The sequence below is a fragment of the Typopeltis vanoorti genome, chromosome 4, assembly GCF_054136105.1.
Source record: "Typopeltis vanoorti isolate ZY-2024b chromosome 4, IOZ_Tvanoo_1.0, whole genome shotgun sequence".
NCBI lineage: Eukaryota > Metazoa > Arthropoda > Arachnida > Uropygi > Thelyphonidae > Typopeltis > Typopeltis vanoorti.
The window spans coordinates 92,941,937-92,955,626 of NC_143552.1; the positions used below are offsets into that span (position 1 = coordinate 92,941,937).

General features: G+C 33.1%; 1 protein-coding gene across 2 annotated transcripts in view; it reads left to right on the plus strand.

Annotated features, from left to right (window-relative positions):
• LOC150107499 (uncharacterized) overlaps positions 1 to 13,690 on the plus strand; it is a 181,935-nt gene that overhangs the window by 81,018 nt on the left and 87,227 nt on the right. For both annotated transcript variants that reach the window (XM_090391919.1, XM_090391918.1), the window contains exons 5-9: positions 9,092 to 9,308; positions 11,434 to 11,604; positions 11,761 to 11,832; positions 13,109 to 13,180; positions 13,413 to 13,520. In XM_090391919.1, the coding sequence (XP_090248045.1) occupies positions 9,092 to 9,308; positions 11,434 to 11,604; positions 11,761 to 11,832; positions 13,109 to 13,180; positions 13,413 to 13,520 (640 nt within the window). The remainder of the gene's footprint in view (positions 1 to 9,091; positions 9,309 to 11,433; positions 11,605 to 11,760; positions 11,833 to 13,108; positions 13,181 to 13,412; positions 13,521 to 13,690) is intronic.

Consider the following 13,690-nt stretch of genomic DNA (forward strand, 5'->3'; position numbering starts at 1 on the left):
ACTAGGTCATCGCTTGTAATCAAATACTCTAAATTACACCTTCCCAGTAGAGGGCGTGGTAACACAAAATATTCCTCTAAACCCAGTGATTCCAAACGTATACACACATTTCCTGTTGTTTTGTTTAAGTATAGTAAAATAATAATTTTATTAACTAAGTATCCATAGCAACAGAATAAATAAACACATGTCGAGAAGAAGTATGATCCCTTGGATGCAACGGATGTTGTGTAAATTCATTTACACGTTCAGTTAAAAGTAAAATAGCTTTTAAAAAGAGATTAGTTGTGTAAGTTGTATATTAAAAAAAATGATTAGCTTTTCTCACTAAGCAATAATTTTAGACGTCGAAATGTAATCCTGAATACTTTGTTCATGATAAATAAAAAAATCGAAATCGTTAAGGAATTCTACCAGGTTATATACTGATCAGTTATTTATCTAATGAAATTCTAAAAATGTTATGGGAGACTGACATATTCTGTTATGAAAATGAAAAAAGTGTTTCCACTGTTGAAGTGTCTTTGAATTTATATTTTGTATAATTAAAGTTCACTTATTATAATATATGCCGTGGCATATTCTGTAAGCAGTGATAGTTTCTACATGCAAAAGATGTCATGCTGTTACCACAGTTCAGATTTTCTGCAACATGCTGCTTTTGATTCATTTGTATCAAGCAAGAGCCGGTGCTGTAATATTTTAGATGTAACGGTGGTTCCAAAACAACCTGAGGGCATCTCTGCAGAAGTTGAATGCCATGAATAATTCCTAAAAGAATGAGCATTCTGTATTGCACTCGTCGGCGTGATAAAGTAGAGGATTCTTCACTTTTTTTATGTTCCTTACCAAGAATTATGATGAAAAAAACTACCTTGTAGGGAAATAGTGAATACTTTGAAAACCAAAATCATTGTTGTTTTTATGTATATAATTCACTTGCAGGTGAAAGAAGAATTGCCAGTGTGACAAGTGACGTGCAGTTTTTGCTGCGCTACTAAATGTCACAGACAATAAGTTTTCTTGTATATTATGCCATTCATAGAATACAAACGTCATTCTTGTCATTGTGGTTGCCGCCTTACTGTTTCTTCTTCTTCTTTTTTTTATTATTTATTACAGCTCCTGACCGGTTCATAATGCAGCATCTTAGAACGAAAGCATAAAAACATAAAGAAAAAAAACTGAACTGGTTTACAATTTAAAAAAATAAAAATAAAAATTATCAGTTGCCGTATACTTTTTAGACCATGTCCACGCAGATACTCTCTTTTTCTCTCTATTCTTTGGAAGGTTTTTTTAGATCCTAGTAATTTGCCATCTTTAATCTGAAAACATCCGCTATGGGCTCTCGGAAAACGTGAATTAGCATGCCTACATTGTTTATTCTCTCTCTCTCTCTCTCTCTCTCTTGCGAGAGAGAGAGAGAGAGAGAGAGAGCGTGTGTGTGTGGTAATTGAACAGCTTTATATACAGCATAAGTCATACGCTCTCTAGAATACGAAGTACCATTCTGATGAAATGCATTCTGTATCCAGTGCACAAAAAAGACGTTATTTCTACTTAGCTTCTAATTTTACTAATATTAAATATAATACAATTTCACGCTTCCTAACATATTTGTACTACACATTTTGAAAGGGAATTCAAGCCGTATTATGTATAAATAAACATCTTGTATAAAATCGTTAAGCCATGAAGAGGGAAATATGGTTTCTGTCGACCGCAATGCACCGTGAACAGAGATTGGAAAGTCATAAAATAGAGTCAAGTAACTACTTACGTGTTTAATTATTCGTTAAGATCTGTTTCTTCACAGAGGGTTGTGTTTCGATCACCCCTCAAACTCTTCAGATTTCATACTTCAGATTACTGAGGTATATAGATTAAGAGGATATTATGGAATGTCGGTAGTCGGAAGTACTCCTAGGAAGCTGAGTGAAGCTCTTAAAATTCAATTTATGAAAAAAAGGCAATATAAAAATGCTTTATCTGATGATACTAGAATTTCTTGCATGCATCGGACCAGAAAGAGAAAGAGTCAGTGCTCAGTATACTACGATTCATTGCCTTGATGCCTACCAACGAAATCATAAAAAAAAAAGTTTAAAAATAACACACTGTATAATAATAAAATATTTCCGAAATAATGCTGGTCTTCTGAACATATGGAGCAGTTCATTTATATTATTTCTAAATAATATAAAATTGTAGTAATAATGTATTGATATCCAATTTATACTAAACAGTCATACAATTTACTATTTTACTATAGTAATTTATAGTAAGTATTTACTATAAGCCGGCCTGGTTGGCCGAGTGGTTAGCGTATCCGCTTTCCAGCCAATAGGCTGCGGGTTCGAATCCCGCGTAGGCATGGATGTTTGTGATTGTCTTCCACCTTCATACATTCCTTCACCCAAGTATAGATGTACTCTCCCAATATGGACTGGGTCACCATTGGAGCAGTAGACCCAATCCTACCGCAATGGGAGAGGCTTTCACCCTACAGTGGGTAGAAAAATAAGCTGATCATCATCATCATCATTTACTATAAATTGGACATCCTTCCTTCAACAGTGAATGTCACTGTCAAGGACACAATATCGCTGATCACATTATCTAACGATGAGTTTACTTATTCCATTGTAACCATAGTGATATTCTCGTTTACCTTATTGTTGTATGTAGAGAGAGAAATTATTGACTGAGCAAGTAAAGATGGCCAATTTTTTAACCGAATCTAGCATGAGTACGCATGTTCAGTTCAACAAGCATGAAATCCCAGAAAATGGCACTATGACAAGATATTTGTTTGAAGGTATTGTTATCGTGATAAGCGAAGTGATGCAGAGAATTGGTTTTACTTATTTTTCTCTGTATTAAAAAAAGAGGAAAAGCGTGTATCATGTGTGTGTGTGTGTGTGTGTGTGTTATGCATTGACGCTGTATTGATAAAAAAAAAATGTGTATTTGCAATTCTTGTTTAGAAGATTTACAAAATTTGTTATCTCACACAGATTTTTAAAGTGATTATATATTTTTTTTTTCAGTTTCAATATTCTTATGCTGGATATTCCAATATACGAATATTTTATTCAAATATTCGCATCCTAGCTACGCTAACTCCTGTCATCCTGTTAGAGGACGCTACCAACTGAAATGTAATATTCGTACTTACAAGCATATCTGTTCCGATAAGTAAAATGTTAGACTTCACAGTGCAGTTATTCATTTGCCTTTTGATTCTGTGATTAACAATTGGATATCACAAATCATTCAGAGGATACTCATTGTGGAAAGTCAGCTGAGGGGAGAAACACGAGAGGGCTGGAGGTTTGCGAGAGTCACCGAGTAGAAGTCTTACCCAAGTGCATTAAATAAATTTAACTTATTGCTTTTTAATAAATAATAATAATAAATATACTGCAATTTATTTCGAAATAAAAGTATTAAAACGTTTCATAGGGTGTTCCATATGTGAGTAAATTCCTCTTCCTATCCTTTCCAAAGACTTTATCCAAATTTTGAAAAGAAAAGGGGCTGCGAATTCTCTTGTATGATGAAACTACGAACTAGATCTTCATGCAAGCCGTTAAGTGTGGTATTTCCAGGTTATTGCTCTGTCTATAAACCAGCTATTTCGAAATACTTCCAACTTAATATTTCACAATTCGTGGCAAGATTGTCGGCAATCGCTGTCACGTGTGCTATTTCAAGTTCCTGTTAATAAATCAACTCTAAACACAATCCCGATGTTTCGATTTGGTATGAATACGTTTAATCTTTCCATTCAGGTTTTTTCTTCACTTGCTTTTCCTAACAATAATTGAGCAACTATTAATTTTTTAATTTTTTTTTTAATTCGGAGAGTCCGTAGCTCAGTCGGTCTATGACGATTCCTTTTGTTTGGAAAAACCTGGAATGAATAACCTGTCTGAGAGAAGAATCTTTATGAAGAGTTTTCGACTGGCGGTGAGTTGGTGATAATCTAATGACTTATCAGATGAAATGCAGTTGCTTTGAAGTTTTCTTTCTCATTATTTCGTTTAAACAAACAACTTTTTCACCTTTAAGTGTATAAAATACCTTGTTAAGCATAGTCAGTTATAGGCAACTCCTGAAAGGTGATTGAAATCATCTTGAGGGCATTGAGAATTGGGAAATATTAGGGTAAAAAGGAAACAAAACAATCGGTCATAAGTATATAAAATAAAAAATAAACATAAAAAATAGAAAGATTACCAACTACAAAAGTAATATGCTTCTCAGACCTATAAATATTATAATAAATAAATAAAAATGCTAATTTCAAATTAATATTGTTACATTCAGAACGTTTGATTTATTTTCGGATGCAACAATGTCCAATGAACTGTTGCATAAGTTTCTATCATTGTGATGTAATTCCTGTTTGAAACAATTCGAAGTATGAGTTGTAATTCCGAATATGCATTAATCTAATCTACGATGTTATTATTAAGTATTCAGAATGTGAAGATCCACTTTAGGTTACGTTAGTGCTCCTGAGTAGAACAACCCGCCACCCGCATCTGAAAGCGTATCCTTCTTAGTTCAGTTAGTATCGAAGATGTCCTTTGGTTTAAAATAGTTGGGTTGTTCCTACGTGGAAATAAAAGAACATTCTCCCACAGAAGAGGCTAAAAACGACACTTGCAATTAACAGTTCTAATTGCACTGGTTTTATAGCTGATTTGCTTCGGACATAATTCAAGACAACAAAATGATACTTATGCTTGCTTCGAATGCTGTTAGTATTCGAAGCAAGCATAAGTATCATTTTTACTTCATTAGAATCAATGTTTGAATGGATTTTTTTTCTTTTGATTTCTTTCTTTCTAATAGCTTGTTTTAATCTTGTTTTCTTTTTTTTAATGAAAAATGACAATAATTGCAATTTTCTGTGATTACTACTTATGGCAAGATACTCATATTGTCTTTGCTAAACCAAACAATCTTTATTTATAAAAACACTTTCATAGCACAATTGGAAATACTGGATTAGAGGATTGTCTAGCATACGAGGTTAGTTAAAGAAGTTTGTTAAAGAAGCGAAAAGAAACAAAATCGACTTTGACGTATAATGTACTCTCTTTTCATGACATTGGTTACCACCTGGCAGTTCCAATCAATTTCTATTTATTATATCAATTATTTTTGAAAAATATTTTTATTTTTCGCTTCCTTGTAACTTAATTCAAGTTATTCTTGGATGAATGCTAGTTGAGATCAATCCTTTTCCTCTAACCTAATGCAATACTCTCAGCTATTCACATATTTTAATCGTAATTCTAGTTACCTGTTAGAAAGTATTCTCGTGATCTTCTCTACTTTCTCTTTTCAAAAGTTCTCGTCTATTATCAGCTTTCTTCTATGGTTTTTAATTATCTTCCACCTTCATTTGATATTTCCTGATATTTTGACCTTGCTATTTTTCACATTCGATAACCACTATAATTTCTCCTTCGTAATTGCCTTTCATACTTCTAATTACTCTCTTGTGATTTTATGCACTGACCTTATTCTCATAATGACATTTCAGACTGTCATCATCCTCTCCATTGACTCAGCCAGCACTGGCTTTCATCCTCACATCAATTTCACAACTAACAGCAACGCCTCATTTGGCTAAGTGGTTTGGCTCTTTCTCATTCCCCTAAAAAAAAGATTCCTGGATTCAAATCCCAGTGTGCGAGGAATTTTTTATATATGTTAAATTAGTTCGTCCAACAGTTCGAGTTTTTCTTCTCTTAAAAAAATTGCCTTAGTTGTTTTAGCGATAAAGACTACAAGTCCCTCATCAATATTTTTTTAAGGGAAGAGGGTTCTTTATTTATTTAGTACACTATTTCAGTCTCTCTTTCAACAAGAACATCATTATTTTCGATGTTAATATTAAAGTTTCTTCTTTCTGAATTTTTAATACTATCCAGATGCCCCGTACACCATTCCGGTTTTGTATGCAGCCCCCTACCTCTTCCATTATATTTTTTATTACTTTTCTTCTCCATATGCGACTGTAGCAATGATAATAGTTTATAAAACTGGCTTCTGTTGTAGATCTTCTTAAATGTCAATGTAGTACTTTCTTTTGAAGTTATACTGACATTCCATCCTTACTTGTAATTTCACACTTTTTCACTGTTCGTAAGAATAATAAGCCTGTCTACAACAAGAAAAACACGATACACACTCTATTTTCAAAGCATATATTTGTGTCGATAGTTACTTGGGCTTTAACTGACTTATTTATACTTTTCTTTTACGTATTATCTCAGACAACATGATTACCTAAGGTGGGAAACGCCTTTTTCGTGGAAGTGTCTTGGCAAATTGCACTGTCTGATACGTGTTTGCTTTTCCTTATTAGTTTATGATGTGTCATAGCAAACTAGGAAAAAACACAGAACTGTATAAGTTCAAGACATTGTAGAACAATATTTAATGTGGATGTGGTTATAATATAAACTGTTGTGCATTCGATGCATTCATTAGATGACGAGGTAGTCTTTTTGGTGTAATTTTAATGTTGTGGCTTGAGTGAGTTCATCAGTTTTGTTAAGCATGTGAACCCAACTCAAGCTTAACTAAACTCAGAGATTGATACTCAGAGAACGAAACTCTACCATAGAAAACAAGTTATTCTTAAATTCTTTAATGTATACAGCCTATTTTAGTAATATAATTAAATATTGTGAAACACGAAACAATACTGAGCAACAAATTTCCTTTTGAGATGACAATAATTAGATTTTGTCAGTTTGATCTGACAACATTGTTAATGTGCTGAAGCTGAATTATTGACAATGGACTGTAAATTCGCTAATTGTTACAAGATTTAGTGAGCGATGAAGTGACATCAGTCACTTTCATTAGATCATTTATAACATTGAGTTTAAGAGCCTAACTCAGTTTTTAACATTTCATGGGTGCTTTCCACCATTTACATGAGATGTCCGTTAAGGAAGAGATGGTAAAATGCTATTTAGAAAGCCTCTAAGGGATAAGTGAAACAATTTTTGACCGTTTTAAATTTACTTGATAGGCATCTGATGACTGCAAACAATGGTGTCGATTTAGCTTATAAGTTCAATTTTTTAACCTCCTGTATTTAGTAAAATTAATGCACTAGAAGATTCTTTCTACCTTCTAATCCTTTCACTCCAATAGTATATTGGGTCGAAAAAACATTTGATGATATTGAAAAATGCATCTTTTATAAGTATTTCCCATGATTTCTATATTTGCTCTGAACTGATATATCCGTTATTTCAGAGAATAAATAATGAACTAAATCCTGCCTTGGTGAAGTCAGAATATTGCCTGATTAATCTCACGATATCATGGTTCAATCGAATCTAAAGAAAAAAAATCAATTTGTAGTTTCATGTTATTTTCTTACTAGTTCGACTGTTTTGGGATATTTTCTTCCCGCAAAACAGACGAACCTCCTGCTACCTCCGTCTGAGACAGGTATCTAAGAATTTGGAGTCTAGTCATCAAATCTTCTGTCCAGTGTAGAGGTATGCTTTCATCAGATCAAAGAATCATTCATCATGCTAAATCATCATTATCAGATTTTATCCAAGTCTTGTAGGTAATTATCCAGCCGCACAGTGCTCCATTAGTTCTAGTTTCTCACGGATGATGGATATCCTTATTATCATTCTAGTGTCGGTTCACTGATCTTGCGCGCGATAAGAATATGTAGATGTATCGAATCACCACGAGAAGTAGAGCAGTGTGTCGGTTTTTCTGGTGAACAAATCGAATAAAGTTGGTGGAGTTCCCCCATTTGAACGGTTTTGAATACAATGAGTATTCAAAAATTATCCTTTTTCATTATTAATTTGGATCCACTGCAGGAAGGAACCAATCATTCATTATACGTTGAATAAATTGCTGTGTTTTTTTGATTGGAGTGATTCACCGGACACTTTTTTATAGCACGCCTGTTCGTTGAAGCAGCGATCTGTGTTTTTGAGCAAATGCAGTATTGAATCTGTCTGGTTTACATGCGAAGTTTGTTATCTGATTATTAGCAACAATATAAATATAATGATCGGTGAAAATAATGGCATGTTCTTCTTTCTTCGTTGAAGTACGCTATTACGATGACTTAATTCTGTGATATTTAATCTCGGATATATATATAACCATTAAAGGATATTTATAACTGAAAATAAGTGGAAATTATTTGATTTGATTGAATTAACAGTTTTGATTGAATAAGCATGAAGATTTAAAAAATTTTTAAATCTTCATGCCTTGATTAGAAAAAAAATAACAAAAAAAAATTTACACTTACAACTGTGCAGATGCACGAGATTCCACTTTTTTGCAGGATCGTTCTTCCTCCATCTTCCTCCTTCTTCTTCTTCTTCTCCAGATCTGAAACCACTCCTGAGTAATTAATTTTCTTTAACAGAAACTGCAACTGGGATTATCCTAAAAATGGAACGTGAGTGTCCGTTATCCTTTGATAACGGACATTCGGCTTCTTTGATCTAGGAACACCTAGGGCTTGACTGCTCATAACAACAAAAAAGAAGGCCAGCTTCGCTTCATTCGTTTGAAAGAGAGGCGAATGACGCAGAGTTGGCGTGCTTTTAATGACCCGTTAAAGACCTTCAGGGTGAACATAAACATGTGCCTGCAAATGTCTGTTTCTCGTATTCAAAAACCGAGCCAGTTACTGCACGGGTTCATTGGTAAGTAACACCACTTGCCCTGAAGGTGTACTATGACATTATAGAAATCCTTTGATGCTCCGACCACATTTGATAATCCAACCTTGTCTTGCCCATGAAATACAATAACTGCGGCATCCCAAAAAACTGTTGTTTCTAATCTGAGCACGAGTATATTTTAGTATCATTCGGGAACCATTTGTTCTTAATATATCTCTTGTACATTTAGATATACTTATCAAGAAAGCAAGTTAAATGCAATGTATTTTCATTTTTCACGTGATATATTCGTGATTGTGTGTGTGTGTGTGTAATTCAATAAATAACGCCTTTAATCAATGTCGATTTTTTTTATATGGATTGCTTTTCTCTTTTATTAGGGCGATATTTCCTTTAGGATTGCCTGAAGAATTTTCTTTTATTGCAACATTCCGTAAACGAAACGGTCGCAAAGAGCCATGGTCCCTGATTAGAATCAGTGATTTGTTAGGAAAACTCCAATTTGCAGTAGTTCTTCATCCTCGTAAACAAAGACTTGAAATGCATACACTGGATATTGATGGGAAAATTCAACCTTCAAAGTTCAATGACGTCGATGTAAGTATCGTGTTGTTTGTGTATAAAGCTGTAAGAATGGTATGAAAATTAAAATAAAAATACCTTCAGCTAGCTAACGATTAAATGTATGTTTTAATAGAATTAAATTTAGTCTTTAATCAGCTATTATATGTGATGTTTTCGTTAGTTTTACTTGAAATTGACGAAACAAATAATAAAATTCTCTCTCTCTCTCTCTCTCTCTCTCTCTCTATTTTATTTATTTGTTTTCACAGTTTAGAATTTATAACTTTCATTACAATTCACAGACATTTTGATTCATAGCAAAGAGGGTTTATCATTTAAGAGTCCACCAAGTTAAATAGTGATAAATCATTCTCCTCTTACAAGGCAAAAACCGCCTGAGAAATATTTGTCACTGTCAGTCACACCCTGCTTCATATGACTATCACTAGCAACGATGCCACTTTGGATGTATCTCGTTTCATACCATCTTGTTTGTATGTTTTTACTGGCGACTACGCCACACATTTATTTTATCATCCTTGTAAATCTTTTATCGAATTTTTTTTCTTCTTTCCTCCGAAGAGTTGGTATAGTTTTTTTCCATAGCAAAAAAAGTACGTTGGTTAACATTTCTTTCTAGTTAAAACAGTAAGGCTAAATTCTAAACATTTTAGTTGAAGCGACTTCATTTTAAGGATATCAGAAATTTATTTGAAATGTTGTGCGGAGTGGTTCAGTACCTTACTTGAGTATGAAGAAAACCTGGTATTCAGATGAGATTGTGGAACCGAAAGGCGAGCATATTTTTAAATCCAGATTGGGAAAAGATGAAAAAGATAGGAGGGGAAAAAGAGAGAGAGAGAGATTGTGATGTGTACTAATGATATGAATGTGTTTGTATGTATTTTTTCTCCCATCTTAAATCATCTTAAATACAATACTACACCCTTTCCTCTTTAACTGTCCACACTTCCGGGTTGAAGGATCATCAATAGTCACATCAGAAAACAGTTACTTTCTTGATGAGGGGGATGCTTCTAATTTCAGATTCTATTTAAAAAAAAAAATATATATATATGAAGTGCAGACATAGTCTAATAACTTTCATATAACTTTCAAGATGCTTGTAGAAGAAAGATAAGATAGGGTGTATGTTAATGAACACTGGAAAAGCATTTGCCCTTTTTTTCAGTGGATTCGAGAGCTGGGTCGATCTTTGTCGTTACAAAAGGTTCAGGTTTCTTCCAAGAGGAAAAAATTCCAGACGAAACTCAAATTTTTAAACCCTGAGGCTCAGTACATTTGCTACAGAACTCACCTGAACACATACGAATAAATACTAGTTGGCATTAGGCACACATGGCGACAATTATTTAATGCATTCTTGTTCATCTCTCGTTAAACACACCACAGAAGTATACTCAACGATTGAGATGGCACATGTGAAAGATGGTTGTTTAATGATTTGTAGATCAACAAGGTTTTTAAGCTAAATAATACTATCATATTAAATACTTAATTAAAAACGCTGTGTATTATTCTCTATAATCTCTATCTACTTTTGCGACCATCAGAGTGCTGTGGTTTCAGCTAAAATACGCTTAGGAGATGCTTTTCATAGCTATCTTCGTATTCTTTTCATTGCTTTTAGGTGATAGGATGGTATTAGTTATTTACCAGGCTTCAACATATTAATACCTGTGAGTGTTATTGGAATTATAGCAGAAGCAACTCAGGCTAAGAGGCCAAAATAAAATGTATGTTAATTGCTCATGTTCTTCTGACTAATTTTCCTGTTTTTTCGCGATAAAAAATTGAATTTCCAAGAGAAAACACCCTGTTTTTTCAACATTTAAGTCTCAATTAAATTTCTTGTTTTATTTTAGTTTTTATTAGTTTATAATAATATGGTTATTTCAACCTTTTATTAATGGGAGTCGCATATATATTCTTTAAACAATTTACGAATATTATTTTCCGTAAGTGCTCTTTATTTTCAAGTAGATCCAAGTAGTATAATTGAATTTCAAGTTAGATTTATATCATTAGATCATACAAAACTATTTTACATTATAAATAAAACAATTTTTATATTTGTTCTATATTCACATAATTTAGTACAGCACGCTTATTTATTACTATTATTTTCACTGCTTAGCTGGATGATAAACAGTGGCATAAGATTGATCTCAGCGTATTCCAGGACAGAGTCACGCTTTATATAGATTGCATAAAGCAGTCTACGCTAGCCTTGGAACCACGGAGACCGATTGATGTAAATGGAGGAATAGGGATCGCCAAATATGAAGATAACGATAGTTCTGTTCCAGTAAGTCGGACGAAAGCGTTTAAAAATTATTTAATACTATGTTTCTAAATTGAACACGTATGCTTAATATATTATTATATTGTCTTATAAATTTATGTTTGATGATAATATTAATGAGAAATGTCTGTCTCATAATATTAATTCATTTGTTTTTAGCTGGATTTGCAGTGGATGATTATGACTTGCGACCCAACAAGATCAGAAAGAGAAACATGCCCTGAACTGCCGGTAAGTGTGTGTGTATGTGTGTAGTTTCGATTAAGTTTTCTACTTAGAGCTAATAATTAATTATTAAATTCTAGATTCTAATGAAGCTAGTGTTTTGGCAGTTCACCATATAACCAACTATATCACATATTTCAGAGATTGCGTACTCTTCATGCAACTTCCGTCATGGTTATTTCGTCCCTCCCTAATATAGTGTGTTTATTTTAGTTTCAAGACATCTTCAAATGTGAGAATCTCAGTAATCTTCAATAAGCATGAAAATTCCGCAAGGATATCGAAACCCTTAAACTTAAAACGATCATAAGTCGATTAAAGTTAAGGGATGTTTATGTACTTCGTTAAACAGATTTCTTTAATTAATATGATAGAAACAGAAATTAACGCTTCCTAAATATATAACACTCACTATTTTCATATACCAGCGCTTTCAACAAAACAAAACCCATTTCCTTAACGATTTTAATTAATTAATATGTAATTAATTATTTAATTAAAATAAGGAGAACTGAAACGGTTTCTCTTTATTATAAAATACTGTTATAAATACGTCAAATATTTACAGGATTGTAGTGATGATAAAATTAATTAGCTATCCTAAAACATCATCAAATAATGAAGTGTTGAGAGCATCAAAACTATCATGAAACTGTTAGGTTAGGCCTATGTTCTGACTTTGTTCGCCGTGGAAAAATCCTGATACATTAAGGGCTCCGTAAACCGAAAAAACTTTGGGAACCACTGACCTAAACTATTCACAGGAATATTAGAAAAAATATTTTAAAAATTATCGAATTGAAAAGTAGAAGAATTATATTAAATAAAAAGAACGAAATCGCTTACGATTGTTTATGACACTACCTTTTGAGGTAACCTCAGCACTGGAACTGCAAAAATTATTACTTGGGTGAATACAGGAAGCTAAAAGAAAGGATTAAATATAATCCTTTCTTTTGATGTCTGATGAAGAAAAAATAATTATTTTTTTCTAAATAACAAACAGGTATTTTAACAAGGAACGTACTCCTTTTCACTCTAGTTAGTCATAGATTTATTCAATTAACATGTTAGTATTTCTGTTACCACTCGAAACATCACAGCCATACAACAATCCTACTCCCCCCTACAATACGTTAGTAAAATCAGTCGCATCACTTTATAGCCAGACTTTGTATGTTGCTATAGAAATATGAATTTTATTGTAAGTTTAGTGTAAATAATAAATGTGCCGAAAATCTCTACAGCACGATCCAGACTAATCACTTTATTCTTATTATAGGCAAAAAGACTAAAACCTGCTCCTGAGTGTCAGGTGTGTCCTCCTGGAACTCCTGGATTCAACGGGACAGACGTAAGTTATCTGGACTGAAATAAACGAAAAACAAACATAAACGAATGCTTTAAAAAAACTCCGATTATCATAATATAATCACACATAAATATAGTTACAGCTAATACTTTAATCCAATATTGAATTCAATGGAAATTGACATCGTGAATCATTCCCACTGGGGAAGAAATTGCATTTCTCAATTCTGTTGTAATATTACATGATTTAGTATATTAAAACTGAACTGTTCTAGGGCCTTCCGGGACCGGCTGGACCTCCAGGTCCAAGAGGTGAACGAGGTATTCAAGGATGGCCTGGAGTTCCGGGTCCAAAGGGAGAACCCGGTACGCAAGGACCAGCGGTAAGTGCTCTTTTTTTCCTATTTAAGTAATGTTTATCTTATTCTTTCTATTATTTATACTCCTGGAAAGTAAGGCTATCCTCCATTTCCTAATGTTACATTTTGGAAACTGGAAAATTAATGCAGCTCAGAAAATACATTATGTATATAAAAATGATTTTGAAACTTTT